An 18,514-nucleotide genomic window follows, 5' to 3' on the forward strand; every position below is an offset into this window, starting at 1 on the left:
TTTAGAAACACAGCGAGGGGACTCCAACCACAGTCTCCCTCGTTGCCACTCACTGGGCCACACACACCCCACTTGACTGGCATCGGTTGAGCCCCCTTTTGAAAAAGAAAAAGATGCTTTGCATGAAGCACTCTCAAAAATACGCGTGCCTTTCCCGTCCCCTGGCTGGCCCCGGGGAAGAAAAGTCCTCTGAGAGCCATGACTTGTTCATCTTGGTTCTTTTAGAAACACAGCGAGGGGACTCCAACCACAGTCTCCCTCGTTGCCACTCACTGGGCCACACACACCCCACTTGACTGGCATCGGTTGAGCCCCCTTTTGAAAAAGAAAAAGATGCTTTGCATGAAGCACTCTCAAAAATACGCGTGCCTTTCCCGTCCCCTGGCTGACCCCGGGGAAGAAAAGTCCTCTGAGAGCCATGTCCACATTGTCAGTGGACAGACACGTGTGCTTATCTGCCAGCAGACCCACAGCAGCACTGAAGACAGGTTCCGAGAGAACGCTGGCTGCAGGACACGACAAGATCCCCAAGACGTACGTGGCGAGCTCAGGCAATTTATCAAGATTGGAAGCCAAGAATGAGCAGGGCTCAAGTTGCACAATAATGGCATGTTTCCTTGCATATACTCATATATCTGTGTGTCCTCCTCTTTTTCCTTGTCCAGCTCTTTTGTTTTCGCATGAGTATATGTCCTTGTCACTTTCCCATGTGTTGTGAGTTGTTTGTGACCTTTTGGACACCTTTGAGGGTGTTTTCTAGGTGTTTTTCTGTGTTTGTGATTGCCTGCCATTGTTTCCTATGCAGTTCGAGTTCGGTTCGTCGAACGTTCGACGAACCGAACTCGAACGGGAGGTCCGTTCGGCGAACCAACCTCGAGCCGAACCGCGACCGGTTCGCTCATCTCTAGTTACCAGCCTCTGCAGAAGCCGGCTCCTGCTGCCTGCACATTTAGTTGTTGCTGTCTCGCTGTCACACACAGCGATCTGTGCTTCACAGCAGGACAGCAACAACTAAAAAATGGCCCAGGACATTCAGCAACAACCAACGACCTCACAGCAGGGGCCAGGTTGTTGCTGGATGTCACACACAGCAACATCGCTAGCAACGTCACAAAAGTTGTTCGTTAGCAGCGATGTTGCTAGCGATGTTGCTTAGTGTGACGGGGCCTTAAGTGCTCATCCCATCCATTCCCTACCTATGGCCTATGTCAGAGTCAGCCAGGGTCAGTTATCCAGCTCAACGTAAGGTGTGGAACCTATCTGGGGTAGTGAGAGAAGCCAAGGGCCAGCAGTAGGTTTGGTCAGGGATTACCATCTGCCCCATTCCTCGACACAGGGTTTCCCTTCCCTTTCCTTTTACTGTTTGCTTGGTACTTTCCCGTACCTAGCATGACACTTACACCTTTGGATTATGTCGGAACTTTGAGGATTTCTTTTACTTAATAAATTGGTGTACAAGGGAGTGTGAGAGAGTCTTTATTCCTCAATTGGATTACATCGAATTACGTCGTAACTTTGAGGATTTTTTAAAATTAATAAATTGGTGAACAAGGGAGTGTGGGTGAGTCTTAATTCAAATAAACAGTTTTTTCCTGTGTGTATGTATTAACTCTACATTTCCCAGGTTAGTAATGGGATGTCTGATGGATGCCTATCCATTACTAACCCCTGAGCATGATGCCATCTGTCAATTCACGGCTGATATTAACCCCAAACGTATTACCCTTATTTGTTTAGAGATCCAGCTCACTCATGCCTTACTTCACCATGCTTCCTTCTCAGACATCGGCGATTAAGGGCGTCAAGCCAGAAACGCGTTAATGTCTTTGTGCATTGTCTGTACTGCACTGAATAAATCACCGTGAGCACTCAGCTGGATTACTTCATTCATGTATTACCCTGATTGCCAATGCATCAGGGCAACCGGGAAGGCACGGGCAAAGTGCCAGTGTTTGCACATCTACTAGATTTGCCACTTCTATGATAGCTGTAGGCTGCTATTTTAGGGTGAAAAGGGTCAAAGAACCATGAACCTTCCAAGCCTGATAATACCAGCTCTCAGCTGTCTGCGTCACCTTGGCTGGTTATCAAAAGTATGGCAGCGGTCACGTCATTTTTTAAAATTACTTATTTAAATATTTTATAAAAATTGTGTGGGATCCCCTCTATTTTTGATAACGAGCCTAGGTAAAGAAGACAGCTGAGGTTTGCAGCTTCAGTTGTTTTCTTTACCTGATTATCAAAAATAGTTGGGACCCTACGTCATTTTTTTTTATTTATTCCCTATCCACATGTCTTTTCAGGGCAATTGCGCCCACTTTGCTTCCTTTTGCTGTCCCCTAGCCCATATTGTGACCATTTTACAGCCATTTTACAGCACAGAAATTCAGGGCTGTATTGACTTATATGGAGAAGTTCGGGTGAAGTACAACTTTTAATTAAAGTCGAACTACCACGAGTCCTCTCATCTCTAGTCTTCTCTGATTAGAATCATTACCATTCCTATTCATCCCATTTTGGCCCAGATACCATGATGACTTTCAAAATCAGAGCTGGTCGCTGCAGACTTCACTCTTTACAATTTTTTCCAGCGTATCCCGTCAAGTTATCCTTAAAAACAAATATCATTATAATGCATCTTGTATAAAATATCTACCCCTGAATAAACAATTGCCCTTCACTTCACAAAATATAACACAAAAGCAGTCCCTCCACATTGTCCTTTGTTATAACATATTGCCTCCGCACTATCAGCCTCTATGATCTAAAATTGCTCATCTAGCCTCATAGCTGAAGCAGTCGTACATAAAATGTAACTATGTACTTAAAGCAGTGGTCCAAAGGCTGAAGAAATTTTAATCTAAATCTGTATGTATTTAATGCCCCAATCTAAACTAATTTCTAATATGGCAGCATTAAAAATTCCCTACCCTTCCCTGACTACACTAACTGCTCTTGATTTTTGTACCTTTCTGATGACACTTCGTTTGAAAACGCCAGAGCATGCTGGGATACTCAAATAAAGCATCACCAGAGTGTTTGCGTTGTTCTGTGTTGCTGGCTCTATTGATCTCAGACGGCAACACAAAGTGTGCTGTCACTGTGCAAATTACACAATGACAGTGCACAAGGACCAGACCAGCCCCTGAAGTGAGAGCCACTGATGACACTTCATTTCAGAGAGGTAGCAGTGGCTGTAGCAATGCCAACAACCTCTCACCCCTGACGATGCAGTCATATTAGAAATTAGTTTAGATTGGGGCAAGTAATAAATAGGGAAATAGATTAAAATTTCTTCAGCCTTTGGACCACCCCGTTATGATAATGTCAAGATAATACTTACTTTGGTATTTTTCCTTTTCTTCTGTAGTTCCTTATATGTTATTGTGACCTTCTTCTCTACTTATAGAAGACAGAGTAGATTGCACGAGTTAGCTGATACTTTATTGTAACGACATGCAGTTTAATTACATTTTTAACATCATTGTGAGGATCCTTCCTTACTTATGGATTACATAAACCTTTTGCCAAGAATTGTGACATTTATATGGAAATGTGATAGGTGTCATATCCAAACGTGTTACTTTTCTATTCAAGATAACTGTTTGATATAAAGAAAAATGACATTATCATCACAATTGTACAGTGAGTAATAATATTCTCATTGTCTATTGCTGCTCCATTTCCATTCCTTCATGTAGATCAGATAAGTGAAAAGGAGACATGCTGCTTTTTTCCTGTTCTATTCTGATTGCAAGGCATATTGGGATGACATGAACTACAGGGGACTTCCTTTCTATCTTCTGAAGAGCAGCCGTGATTATTATTGCTGTCAGTAATAACATTAGGAGTCACTGACTTAGCAGTAGGTGCTCGGTTTGTTGGAAATTGCCATACTTAGGTTCTGCCATGAGACGGTAGACAGAATTGAAGTTGCACAGCTTTGTTTTCCAGCGAAAAGGTTGTGGATGTACATTGTAGAACAACTTAGCACATTAAACTTTAATTTCTTGTCATACCGAGGCAATGTCAAATTGGTGAAATAATATATTTTCTCAAATTATGTTAGAAATTAATAAAGCAATAGCTCTGTCTAAAAACCCACATAAGCACAATTACCAGTGTATAACGGTCACTCAGATAACAGTGTGCCACCCATGCCTTTGGTAATGTTTCCCCAGACAAGTTATTATTCAACTTCCATTATTCTCTATATCACATCATAAAAAAAAATTATAGCACATATATTTTAGCATAATATTAATCTTTTCAGTTGTTATATCCCCACCGGAGACCACTCCAGCGACTTCTGCTTCGATTACCAGGCGATGCCGTGTTCCTGCCGTGGATAGTGCTGGTGATGGGAGAGGAGCTGGTGGGTGCAGGCTCTGCTCATCCACTGGGCTGGGTTTCCTTGGGATCTGCAGTACCACTGGCTGACTGTAGGTGGCATTTGTCTTCCAGCTGAAGTTATCATCATTCAGCTACAACCGATGGGAAGACACCACTCCCTTCTTATTTCCCCTCCTGTCTGCTGATCACTGCCAGTGATAGTTCTGTATTCCTTGTTCCTGTTCCGCCCTGTTCTGTTTAGTGATTCTGGTGTTCGGACTTCTGCTTGTTTCCTGACTACTCTCATGCATGCTGTTTATGTACTTGACTGCCCGATCTGCATATGACCTCTGTTTTGTTTTCTGATTACGTCCTTGTCTGCGTGATTTCGTCCCTGTTTTGCTACTACTGTTTTGTTTTGAATTCCCGGTTCGACCCTGCCTGGCTACTACTCTCATCAGACTGCAGCCTACCACTGGTAGTGATATCCAGGGCCCTGTGTAATTCCAAATCCCTGTATAGGGGTTAAAGGGTTTAAGGTACTCTGGGTTCTCCTTTGTGAGCAACTTTCCTCTAGCCTGTCCATTACAGACAGTTTGAGTCTGTGGATCCAGGCAGGCATTACACTAGTGCACTGCTGACAACTTTATTTTTACTTAATAAAGATTGATCATTTCATACCTGTGTTTTGTGAATGCCTGTGTTACATGTTAAAGTAGCACTATAAGGAAATGTCATTCATAGGACAAGAGTGTTCTATATCCCACTTGACTTGTAAATACGTCTAGTTCACCGAATTTGTTTGGCTCGGTGAATGGCACCCACCAGGGCACAAGTCTACTGTGTTACCCAAAAATCTACTGAGAAAATAAGCCCAAGCATGAACTTTTTTAAGCCCTAGCATGGATTTTTTAAGTATGCTTGAAATATAAGCCCTACTCCAAAAATGAGCCCTATTTACAGTCAAGGTCAGTGTTAGGGGGGACTCAAACTGAGCAAATTCTCAGGGCTTCCACTCTCTTAGGGGCCCCCAGCATTTCTATTCCAAGGTTAAGACTGCTTAAGAACCTTTAGTGGCTTTAGAATCATGTGACCATTAAGTCTCTTAAATGCAGTAGTCTAAAGGAATTGAACAGGAAAGCGGCTGGTGTGTAGGACTGGTATTAGGAAGAAAGGTCCCCCATTCTTCTATTGGCCCCCAGTTTTTCTATTCCAAGGTTAAGACTACTTAAGGAGCTTTAGTGACATCACTTTCATGGGATCATAATGTCACCAAAAATCTTTTAACTGTAAGAGTCTAGAGCTGAAGAGTAGAGCTAAGCGAACGCCCAAAAATCCGGGACCAGCGGATCACTGCCAGATTTTAAAAAGAGTACGATCTGCTCCGGAATCCGGTGCCCATATAAGTCAATGGGGACCGGAATCCGGAGATTAAAAATGTTTGTGGAGGGAATAAGGGGGTAGGAGCGATTGCGGCATACTCAAAGAGGCGCTGTCATGGTGGCACACTCCTTCCGGGTCACGCTTTTCCCTTCCGGAGCCGACAAATCAATATTCATTGTTTTGCCCACCCACCTGCACGTGTAATTGGTTGCAGCTAGACGCGCCCCCACCCTGAGTCAATGGGGTTTAGGTCTGGAGATTGGGCTGGCCATGACAGGGTTTTGATGTGGTGGTCCTTCATCCACACATTGATTGACCTAGCTGTGTGGTATGGCGCATTGTCCTGCTGGAAAAAACAGTCCTCAGAGTTGGGAAACATTGACTGAGCAGAAGGTAGCAACTCTTTTTTCCTGGATAACTTTGTATGCAGCTTGGTTCATACGTCCTTTGCAAAGTTTCATTTGCCCAATTGGACCATAGAAGACTGGAGTAAGGTAATCTCTGATGAGTCTAATTTTCAGCTTTGTCCAACACCTGGTCATCTAATGCTTAGACAAAGACCTGGAGAGGCGTACAAGCCACAGTGTCTGGCAGCCACTGTGAATTTTGGTGGAGGATCAGTGATGATCTGGGGATGCTTCAGCAAGGCTGGAATTGGGCAGATTAAACTTTGCAAAGGACGTATGAATCAAGCCGCATACATAAGTTATCCTGGAAAAATAGTTGCAAGAGCACTTTTGCTTCCTGACAAAACCTGGTGTCTTCCACTTCAAATCAGCTGTAGTTTGAGAGGAGTTGCACCCTGTTTCACTGTAACAATCCTTATGATGTCTATCTCTCTGTGCCTATTCTCTACAATGAGAAGAGACTGTTTTCCCCCAGCAGCCAGGCCTTAAGGTACCGTCACCCTAAGCAACATCGCTAGCAACATCGCTGCTGAGGCACAACTTGCTAGCGATGTTGCTGTGTGTGATATCCAGCAACAACCTGGCCCCTGCTGTGAGGTCGCTGGTTGTTGCTGAATGTCCTAGACCATTTTTTAGTTATTGCTCTCCCGCTGTGAAGCACACATCGCTGTGTGTGACAGCGACAGAGCAACAACTAAATGTGCAGTGAGCAGGGAGCCGACGCTGGTAACCAATGTAAATATCGGGTAACCAAGAAGCCCTTTCCTTGGTTACCCGATATTTACCTTCGTTACCAGCGTCCGCCGCTCTCACGCGGCGAATGCCGGCTCCCTGCTCTCTGCACACCTGCACACATAGCCAGACTACACATCGGGTAATTAACCCGATGTGTACTCTGGCTAGGAGTGCAGGGAGCCAGCGCTAAGCGGTGTGCGCTGGTAACTAAGGTAAATAGCGGGTTGGTTACCCGATATTTACCTTAGTTACCAAGCGCAGCATCGCTTCCCAGCATCGCTGCTGGCTGGGGGCTGGTCACTGGTTGCTGGTGAGATCTGCCTGTGTGACAGCTCACCAGCAACCCGTGTAGTGACGCTCCAGCGATCCCTGCCAGGTCAGGTTGCTGGTGGGATCGCTGGAGCGTTGCTTAGTGTGACGGTACCTTTACTATGAGCAAGGACTCTGTCTTTCTACCTGCTCCATACTCCCAGTGCAGGAGGACACTTGCTCTAGACCTGCATATCCAACATTAATTGAAATGTCTAATGTAACACATTGGCCAGGCTTACAAAGCTATCCTGAAACGCCAGATGTTGTCTATTGCTCACAATAACAAGGAGGTAGTACACATACTCCACCAGCATACAGATTATTCCTAACCCAGTAACACTGTTTCTATATCACAGTACCATATCACATCGGGCCACTCCCTAATATAGAAACTCCTTGTTTCTCTATTTACATCAATTCTCCTTGTGATGTATCTAACAGGAGCTACCTGTATCACTACTACAAGGAGAAACCTCCACTTTTACCAACATTACAAATTATAGTGACAAGGGTCTTAGGCACCTAAGTTTTAACCTCAGAATTGACAACTTCCCAATTGACAGCAGCATCTAAGAAGTTAAATGATACCATTAGACTTGAGTGCTGGTTGTACTGGTTGTGCAATATAGCTGGCATGCATGCTTTCTGTAGCAGGCTCAGCTCATGAGCCTGCTCCATAAATGCAGTGTAAATTGGGCCATTTGACTCCCCAGATGCTGTTGGCCTTAGCAGTGGCTCAGGTTCACCAGGAATTTACGACGAACTTGAGAGTGACAATATAATTAACACATAAAAATATGGTAATAGCAAAATGCTGTATAAATAATGTAGATCACCAATACTGCACAATTGATGAGACAATATGACAAAGATAGAAAATTTATGACATGGTCTTTTAAAACTAGCTCAGCAACACAAATAAGATTTCCAGTCTAAATTTAATAGACCCAATCCAAGGAAATAGTCGGAAGGCATTGGGTTACATCAAAAGCCATGATGCAGTCTGCATATCCGGGACTTCTTGCCCAACTGTATCTTCCTTGATGCAATATTTGCAACATGGCCACCAAGCTATTCTGTGCCAGTTATGATGCTGCCCTGTAGCAGACGGTGTAAGTATTGTATAACACCTCATCGATTCCAGGCCAGTTTTTATTCATGGTCAATAGTTTGTATTCTTATGAGTAACAAATTAACGGAATTAATTTTGCACAAGATGTTGGCACAATAACTGCTATAACTGGCTAACTCAACACTATTATACATGTACAGTATAGATTAATGTATGTTGGGAAACTTATGTGAGTCTATTCTGTTTATCTCATAGCTCACGTGGAAGGACACGAAAATCCCATCATCATCGCTACCAATATTCTCGCTCTCCAAGCACTGACTCCAGGTCCATAAGCTGTGAAAACAGGTAATATGCAAATAACACTCGCCATGAATCCGGTGTCCATATCAGCGAATCATGACCAGCTGAGGGAGTATTATCCGGTCGTGATGTCTGTGTTACCAAAACCCTTATCCTAAAAATAAACACACGGACTGCATGCGACTTGGTTCAAAATGGCCACAGCAGCCTTTATTGCCTATTGTTCACAAACTAAGCACCTTAGGGACGCCGTCCAACGGGCGACCCAGGACAACAACACACAGATAACAATAGACAATGCCAATTACATGACCCTTCCGGGGGCAGGCCCAGTCCATAACTACTACTCCCCTTGTCCCTGGCCGCAACACACCGACCCAGAGACGAGGTGCCAATCACCCACGGATTGACACCCCCACACTTTGGCAGAACCCCGTGCCTGCCACATCCCGGAACCGGGAGCCACCATACCCAGACAATGACTCCCGGTCCAGTTACCAGTCACTTCCAACCTCTGGACCAGACCTACCCCCCCGCCGCTGTGACAAATAGCATCCCAACATCCCAAACCACGCCCCCCAGATGACAACACAAAAAGGGAGGGTGGGCGGGGATCTCTTGGCGTCCGGAAGAAGAAGAGGAGGTAACCCCCTCCTCTCCCAGACTAACCCTTTCCCTACTCCTCCTCTTCCTCCCAAGCTTAAACCTCCCCTTAATGCCATATTAGGCCTGCCTACCAAACTGTCCCTATTAACCCCATCACTCCCTAACTCCCCCTTGGTCATGTCGCCCCTCCTCCCCAAAGGGGGATCCATGGCTTTCTAATCATAGGGTCTCACTGTTTATTACTGTTTCTTTTTTCATTTTTTGTTCTTAGGGATAATTATTTTCCTATTGATAAGGAAATAATAATTAGTAATTATCTGAAGATCCACCAATGACCACAAGGCTTCAAAGGGCTTAATTTGTTCTGTATTTTCCATAATTTATATAATCTGTCATTTTTTTGTTACACACATGTGTAACACTTTATTACTAGTTACATTTTATAAAAATATGAAAACAATGACAGACTACTTAGTTTATTGGTTTAACATGATGTAATATAATATTTATTCATTTATATAGCGCTATTAATTCCAAAGTGCTTTACATACAATGACAACACTGTCCCCATTGGGGCTCACGATCTAAGTTCCCTATCAGTATCTTTTTGGAGTGTGAGAAGAAACCAGAGACCCCGGAGGAAACCCACGCAAACATGGGGAGAACATATAAACTCCTTGCAGATGGTGTTTTTGATGGGATTTGAACCCAGGACCCCAGTGCTGCAAGACTGCAGTGCTAACCACTGAGCCACCATGCCGCCCACAGCATATTTATCAAGCTAAATGTAACCGAATTCTGATATAATTTACACCAGAATTTTTATGATTTTCGCCTTATTTCTTATTTGTTTTAGACATTTTTTACCACTTTTTGATAAAGGAGATGTGGCCTCATTGATATGGGTTTGGTTTATTGGGAGAGGTGCGATGCCTAAAATGCAACCAAATGCGCCAAAAATGCGCCATAATGATGGTGCACTTTTCTGGCACATAGTAAGCCAACTAACAGGTGGTGTAAACGTAGACTAGATTGTCTTAATATTAGACAGATTTATCAAACATTATGAAACACCTTGATAAATTTGGCAAATAATAAGACCGTCCATTCTAAGTTTGCATTGTCTAAGGGTAAGTTCACACAGTGCATTTTTCGCGGCGTTTTTGCTCGTTTTTCGGGTGCATTTTTGGCCTCAAAACTGCATGACTTTGCTTCCCCAGCAAAGTCTATGAGTTTTCATTTTTGCTGTCCGCACACAACTTTTTTTTAAGCTGCGTTTTTGAGCTTAACCCCTTAACGACCGCGGGCCGTAAAATTACGTCCTAAATGACATAATCTTACTGCCCGCGGTCCTCCGGCGGCAGCATGCCGCGATCGGCACACATCTCAGCTGATTTTCACAGCTGAGATGTGTGCCTGCTAGGCACGAGCAGAATCGTTATCTGCTCGTGCCGATTAACCCCTTATATGGCGCTGTCAATACATGACAGCGCCATTATAAGCGCAATCGCGGTAAAGTTTTACTTACCGCCGAAACCGGAAGTCACGTGACGCGATCACGTGACTCCCGATAGTTGTCATGGTAGTACAGGGTCATGTGATGACTCCTGTACTGTGCCCGGGGCACAGCAAAAGTGAAAGACAGCGTATCTGCTGTTTACAGCCTTCCAGCTGTGATCAGCAGATACTGCAGAGCGATCGGAATGCTGATCGCAATAGCCCCCTAGGGGGACTAGTAAAATAAAAAAAAAAAGTAAAAAAATAAGTTTTAAAAAATTAAAAAAAAACAAAAAAACCTAAAAGTTCAAATCACCCCCCATTCGCCCCATTGAAAATTAAAGGGTTAAAGAAATAAAAAATATACACACATTTGGTATCGCCGCGTTCAGAAACGCCCGATCTATCAAAATATAAAATCAATTAATCTGATCAGTAAACGGCGTAGCGGCAAAAAAATTCCAAACGCCAAAACGACGTTTTTTTGTCGCCACAACTTTTGCGCAAAATGCAATAAGAGGCGATCAAAACGTAGCATCTGCGCAAAAATGGTACCGTTAAAAACGTCAGCTCGAGACGCAAAAAATAAGCCGTCATTGAGCCTAAGATCCCGAAAAATGAGAACGCTACGGGTCACGGAATATGGCGTAAAACGTGCGCCACTTTTTTCGGACAAACTTCCGATTTTTTTTTAACCCCTTATATAAAAGTAAACCTATACATGTTTGGTGTCTACGAACTCGCACTGACCTGAGGCATCACACCCACACATCAGTTTTACCATATAGTGAACACAGTGAATAAAATATCTCAAAAACCATAGTGCTATCGCACTTTTTTTGCAATTTTTCAGCATTTGGAATTTTTTTGCCATTTTCTAGTACACAATATGGTAAAACTGATGGTTTCATTTAAAAGTACAGCTCGTTCCGCAAAAAATGAGCCCTCACATGACCATATTGACTGAAAAATAAAAAAGTTACGTCTCTCAGAAAAAGAATGGCGAAAAAAAAAAACGGAAAGCGAAAAATCGGCCGGTCGTGAAAGGGTTAAAAAAAATGGACATGTCAATTCTTTCCTGCATTTTTCTGCGTTTTACCCCCATGCAATGCATTGGAAAAACGCAAAAAAATGCAGAGATCAAAACGCAGCCAAAAACGCACCAAATCGCAGTAAAACGCATGCGTTTTTTGCCGCGTTTTTTTTGCTGTGGGTGCGTTTTGTGCGTTTTTAGCGGCCAAAAATGCACAAAAACACAGCGTCAAAAAAACACAGCGTGTGCACATAGCCTATGACATGCACAGTTTTGATAAATAAGCCCCATTATCATAGGGTCACATATTTGTACACAACAGGACACAGGAATATTGCATTAAAGGTATTGTCCACTACTAAAAGAACCAATTCTCATTCCACAATTAAAATATTAAGATAAAAAAACCTGTACTCACATCCCGTGCCTGCACTGTTATAGTGGTATCGGGGCTCGCATTCCCAAGGCTCACATGAGGTTGTGATGTCACCAAGCCCCACGCCCAATCACCACCAGCTTCTGTTCATCCGCCTTTGGATGCTGAAGTAACCAACAGGAAGTTAGCCACAGTTCTCACTTCCTGGTGATTGACTCATATGTCCAAGGGTGGGGAGAGAGAAGCCAGAGGTGCTTGGGCGCTGGGCTCGGTGACGTCACAACCTCTCATGAGCCCTGGGAACCGGAGCCCCAACACGACTAGAACAGCACAGGCACAGAGGTGAATTTAATATTTTTATTTTAATTGGGGGAAATGTGCTGAAAGAGAAAGGGTTGTTCTAATAGTGAACAACAAATTTAAAGAAGACAAGTTATGTGGAGCAAAACTTTGAAAATGTGGGAGTGTTTTTTATGTTCTTTTGACCACCAGATGGTACTGTGTTTGCACAAAATACTAGTATCTCTTGAAAGACAACACAACACATGTAAGATCTTTTAAATACAGAAACCTGGTGCTATAGGTCATAATCATTAGACAGATGTAAAAGAACTTCCATGTTTTAGCATATAATAGGTTTTAAGTAGACATATAAATTCAGAACAAACAGAATTATGAACTTAGCCTTACCCAACCTACCTTTGCTTTTGCTATGGTGTCACCTTACTTACCTCGAGTATGCTTCCAAGATGTGCCCTAATACTAGCTGCTAGCAGAGATCTATAGAGAAAGATCAGCACTTAAATCTGTGTCTTAGGCCCATTTCACACGTCAGTGAAAAACAGTGACGTTTCTCACTGGCGTGTAAAACACGCACATGTCCCTCCGTGTGCTGTGAATCACGGCACACGTGGGTTGTCTAAGTGCAATCCGGGCTCCGTTCTCCGTGGCCCGTGATTGCACTTAGAAAACTACTCACCTGCGCGTGCTCCCGCTCTCCATGGTGCTGATCGCTCCCGCGGTGCAGCATCCGGCCGGCGGTGACCCCCGCAGCAGCTGCTTCCGGGTCGGCTGTGTCGCGCATAATGAATATGCGCGACAATAATGAGCCGGCTCAGAAGCAGCCGGCAGAAAGGGCTGCAGAGGACATCGCTGGACGCCGGGTGAGTTAAAATGTTTTTTATTTTAAAAGCACGTTTTTTTCTGGCACGTGTTTCACGGACCACACCATTGCGTGGTCCGTGGAACATCAGTGATGCCAGAAAAAAATGGACATGTCTCCGTGCGGCAAACACGCACACGCGGGTACGCTGCACGGAGACACGTGCAGTGACAAATCACTGACGTGTGAGCAGACCCATTCATTATAATGGGTCTGCGTATGTCAGTGATTCTGGTACGTTTAAAAAAAAGCACAAACGTCCCAGAATCACTGACATGTGAAAGGGGCCTTACTGGCAGAAAAGGCCTTTGATTGCCAAAGACAATGTGTTCTAGAACAATAGAAGCCTCCTAGTGGAGTCCAAAGCTTGGCACCACAGGGCTACTAATCAGCAAATTAGCTTATGTAAGTGCTCTTGAAGTAATATTATGTTTGATCATTTGCTGTATGTTTTGTTTTATGACAGTTTTTTGTAACTTTAAGAGAAAGAATAATAACAATAATACATTTTTTTTAAGGTTCTATTGCAGACATACCTTCTTCCACTTAAATTTCCATTAAATGTTCTATGGAATGTAAAAGTGATTCCAGAACATATTTAGTGGTTCACTCCATATATTGTTAAATTAAGTTTTTCTTACTTTGCTTGAATGGAGACAGATAGTTGTCACTCCAGGGATTCAGTTGCTTCTGGAGAACTCTAAATTAGAGATCTATTACAGTGTTCCCCAAGTCCAGTCCTCAAGGCCCAACAAGAGATCATATTTTCAGAATTTCCTTAGCATTTTGCAAGTGATCATGTGCTCAAATGCTAAGGAAATCCTGAAAACATGACTTGTTGGTTGGCCTTGAATGCTTAACTTGGAGAATACTGATCTGTTACACCTTACATACAGCTGTCACTTATGTAATTAAATCAATTAATGGATTTTCCAACATTACAAGGCTGTTAAAGGGAATCTGTCATCAGGTTTTTGTTGCCTCAACTGACAGCAACATAATGTAGGCAAAGGGATTCTGAAACCAAAGCTGTATCACATAGATTACTGGGTGCAGCTGTTCTCAGATAATCAAAGAATTGAGTTTTAAGCATGTAGCTGAGGCCAGGGAGCTGACCTGTCCACACCAGGCTCTCAATAGAGATTGTCCATTGACTGTGAAGTGTCAATCACAGCAAGGGGCTTGTCAGACTTCTCTGCACATCTGTTTCTAGTCCTGAAAAGTTAATCACAGGGTAATAAAGCCATTAGTTTAAGTAAACAATAGCAACACACAGATAAGAGAAGCACAGTGCATTTAGTTTTTTAACTCTTAAAGCATGCTATCCTCAGCTTACATAGCAAAAACCTACTGACAGATTCCTTTTAAATTATAAACTCAATTTGACCACAATGACTATCCTTGTGGCATTGCAGATTGTAATGTAATGGTCACATAATAGGTTCTTAATCGAACTGGTCCAAAGCAGGACAGATTCAGGCACCAGGGAGCTCTTACATTTTGTAGGCTTCTTGGCATAATGCAGCTGATTTGTGCTCCTCTTACTATAAAGATCTCTTAATGGCCTTCCAGCAGAGCTAAATGCAGAAAATATTGAGAGCTCATTACGATCAGTGGAGCAAGTGTGTTTCATTTGCCTGATTTGTTTGGGAATATTTTTGAGTAAGGAAATCAAAAGAATACTGATACTAATAAAAATATGATGATGGGAATAATTATACATAAAAAATTGCAGAATATCAACATGTTTCAGAGAACCAAGGCAGAAACCATTTTCTTATATGTAACCAATTGACAATTTGTGTTGTTTTTCAACTGTACCATGGTGTGATTTAAGTTTGTGATAAAAAAGTGATTTAGTATCAGAAAATTAGTATTTATTGTATTTGTTTTTATGTTTTTTTTATTTATTGTATATTTATAGTATTTATTTAGTATCAGAAAAAGGGAACCTGCCACCAGATTTGGCGACTATAAGCTGCGGCTACCACCACTGAGCTTTTATATACAGTATTCCAGAATGCTGTATATAAGAGCCCAGGCTGCGCTGTATAACATGAAAAACACTTTTATGATACTCACCTAAGGGGCGGTCCGGTCCAATGGATGTCGCTGCTCTTTGGTCTGGCGCCTCCTCTCTGCTGCAATCTCTGTCCTCCTTCTACCCAACTGTGTCTACCTCATCCACACTAGCCGGCATTGAAGTCCTGCGCATACGCACTTTGATCTGTCCTGCTCAGGACAGATCAAAGTACTGTAATGTGCAGTCACGAGGAAAGGTTAAAGAGCACCCGCGCATGTGCACTACAATACTTTATCTGAGACACGAGCATGGACAAGCAAAGGGACCATAATAGAAATAAATAGGTAGCACAGGCCACTCCCAAATATAATTTAAATACCACACAGAGAAACAAGGGAGCATAAGACCCATAGAAGATGGAAAAAATATTCCACAGACAATCCTCTTTACCAAAAAGTAGAAAAACATTTATTAATTACAATATTTTATATGTATATATATATATATATATATATATATATATATATATATACATACACACACACACACACAAGAGGAGTAAAATAACTGCAAGATATACAACGATTACAGAAAATAGACACAGGTGAGTATAGGGGTTTCAGGGAAATACACCAGCAGTCAGTGAGCCCACGAGTAAAACCCAGATCATATACAGTAAGGCAGAATTCATACGTAGTGTTACACATGTATATGAATCTACAGCAGACAAAAAAATCATTCAAACTTGTTAGAATACCAAGCAGTCACTAGATAGTGTCAAAGGTCCCTGAAAGAATAAGCTCAATAAACCTAGTGGACAGCAATAGGATGACAGCGGCCTAAACAGGGATCAGACTGAAAGAGCTCGAAAGATTCAATGGCTGGTTCAACTTACCCTTGATGGGTACACTGAGGGAACATGCCCCAACGCCTTAAGTAATCTTCCTCGGCCCCCCTGAGGTTTTATGGGCAAGCCAAGGTTTATTAGCCTAAAATCATTTTACACAGTGATTATGATTAATTCTAGTTTTCAATCTATCTTCAGAAATGTAATGGTTTCTTTTCTGTGATTTAGAGCAAGGGAACAATCCAAAGAAGAGAGACATCGGTCAAGAAGAAAGAAACACAAATACCACAATTCTAGGTCTGTAAATAAGAAGCAAAGAGAAGTCACCCCAATATCTGCACATAGCAGCATCTGCACCTCCAAGCTGACAGTAAGTGGAAACCTTCATTGTAAAATAGCAGAAACCTGTTATACTTATGTGTTATCTAGAAGAGGATGGATGGGCATCGCAGTTGTTTAGGTATTGTGCTGGATGGATTTGAAAACCAAAAGCCTAATAACTACACAAGTAGAGTTCATAGTGTTGACTTTAAAAATCGCATATTTCTAAATTTGTAAACCATAAGATGGGTCCATATTGTGCCTTATAATAATATAATCCACACGCAGAGAGTCCAGTATGTCAATGGACAATAATGAAGGTGCACAAGAGTGCCACCAAAATCCTAACATGGGTTATAGATCAAGTCATAAAACCAGCTAAATACTGGTGATATGTCTGCAAATCAATTAAATGTGCCATAAATTTTGATCGATTTCTCTCAACTTCATCATAAACATTCACATTCAGCTCGACTTGACCTTGGTGATTTCGACATAATGTAAGATGTTGGGTTGGGGAAAATTGTAACTAATGAGTATTGTGAGCTTTAGGCTACTGCATCAATAACATTTCTCCAAATTATTATTATTGCAAAGAGCCCTGAATTCCGGACCTTTTAAAATGTGATAGAGGTTGAAACACAGCATAAAATTATATCAGTGCACAACATAATAAAAACATATTGTAAGTAAATATTGCAAATACTGTAAGTTGGATAACCATGAATTGAACAGAAGGAGAGAGGACCAATGCAATCTACAAGGGAAGGAGACAGTCAGTGAAGAAAGAAGATGCTCATGTAGTATTGTAGTGCCACAAGGTATTACTGTAGTTTGTTGTCACATAGTGTTTGGCACTAAACTCACCGAGTGTCATGGCGGCATCTGCCGCTGTTCACACTGCAGAATCTGACACTCCACACTCTGTCTCCTTTGGTGCTTCTGAGTTATACAGACCACCTGGGCGTCGACCAGCTTTGTTCCCATTAGTGATTGGGCTACAGGAGTTAATCTCTGCTAGCCTGCTGGTCAATTATTGGATCACATGTCGTAGGAGGCCTATCAAAGTCACTCCCCACCTTTTTAAGATGGTGGAGCCTGTCTTCCCTGGTTTTACTAAACCGATCCGTGTGCTGTTGTATCCAAGTCCTGCTGATGATTGTATTACTTTGTGCAGGGAGTTGTTGTGGAGTTCTCCCATTGTCTTCTTGTTTCCTCCCTGCTCTAATTTCCCTCCTAAGCACTTTTTGTCTTATACCTCTGTGTGTGTGCCATGAGATAGAGATTTGGTTTCCCCTATTTGTCTATTTCGGTTGTCTTTATTACTACTTCCCTGGTCCTCCCCAGGGGTTGGAGGGAGAGGTTATAGGATCAGGGCTGGTCAAGAGCAGGGCAAGGAATGTCACCCAGATATCCTCACCATCAGATTAACTCTTGGATTAGGGATAGCTAGGGTTCCCTAGCCTAAGGGCCAGTCTAGGAGCCCCCTGCCCCCTGCTTTCCACATACACTGTGACAGTTGTAGACTTTAGGGGTAAGTTTTTTTAGGTTGGAGCAGGTTCCCAAGTATTGGGGACATGAGAAAAATCTAGGAGGCCATTGTATGAGGAACAAACAAAAGGAGAGCATAGAAGGAGGTCTTATGAGGATCAGTGATTATATATAGGGAGGTAGTATACAATGAATGAATGGACCAGGTTATGGACAGCCTTGTAGGTCATTGTTAATATTTTTACCTGAATTCTCAAGGCCAGGGGTGGTAACAGATCGGGATAGTAAAGGGGTAAGTAGAGGAGTAACCAGAGAGACAGATGGAGAGGCTGAGTGTTACGGGGGCTGTCTGATAATAAAACCTAAAGGAGTAACAGACAGTCAGGGTCCACCGTGCAAAGACTCTGCTGCAGACTATGGCAGAGTGCAATACCTCTGTTAAACTCACAGAGGAATATAATTAGTAAATAAGGCATTTCCTCCCTTACTTGGAGGGTGTGTGGAATGGTCTCTGTTAATAATCACAGAGACAAAGGCAGTGAGTGTGAAATGGCACCTACCTAGGTCCGTTCCTCTAGTGGTGCCAGGAAACGGACAGCAGCGTAAGCCGCACA

At 42.7% G+C, this 18,514-nt stretch overlaps 1 protein-coding gene across 3 annotated transcripts in view; it reads left to right on the plus strand.

The window, feature by feature from the left end:
• SRRM4 (serine/arginine repetitive matrix 4) overlaps positions 1–18,514 on the plus strand; it is a 241,370-nt gene that overhangs the window by 151,836 nt on the left and 71,020 nt on the right. For all 3 annotated transcript variants that reach the window (XM_075324282.1, XM_075324291.1, XM_075324300.1), the window contains 2 exons: positions 8,497–8,589; positions 16,317–16,458. In XM_075324282.1, the coding sequence (XP_075180397.1) occupies positions 8,497–8,589; positions 16,317–16,458 (235 nt within the window). The remainder of the gene's footprint in view (positions 1–8,496; positions 8,590–16,316; positions 16,459–18,514) is intronic.

This window comes from Anomaloglossus baeobatrachus, chromosome 1, assembly GCF_048569485.1.
Source record: "Anomaloglossus baeobatrachus isolate aAnoBae1 chromosome 1, aAnoBae1.hap1, whole genome shotgun sequence".
NCBI classification, from domain to species: Eukaryota; Metazoa; Chordata; class Amphibia; order Anura; family Aromobatidae; genus Anomaloglossus; species Anomaloglossus baeobatrachus.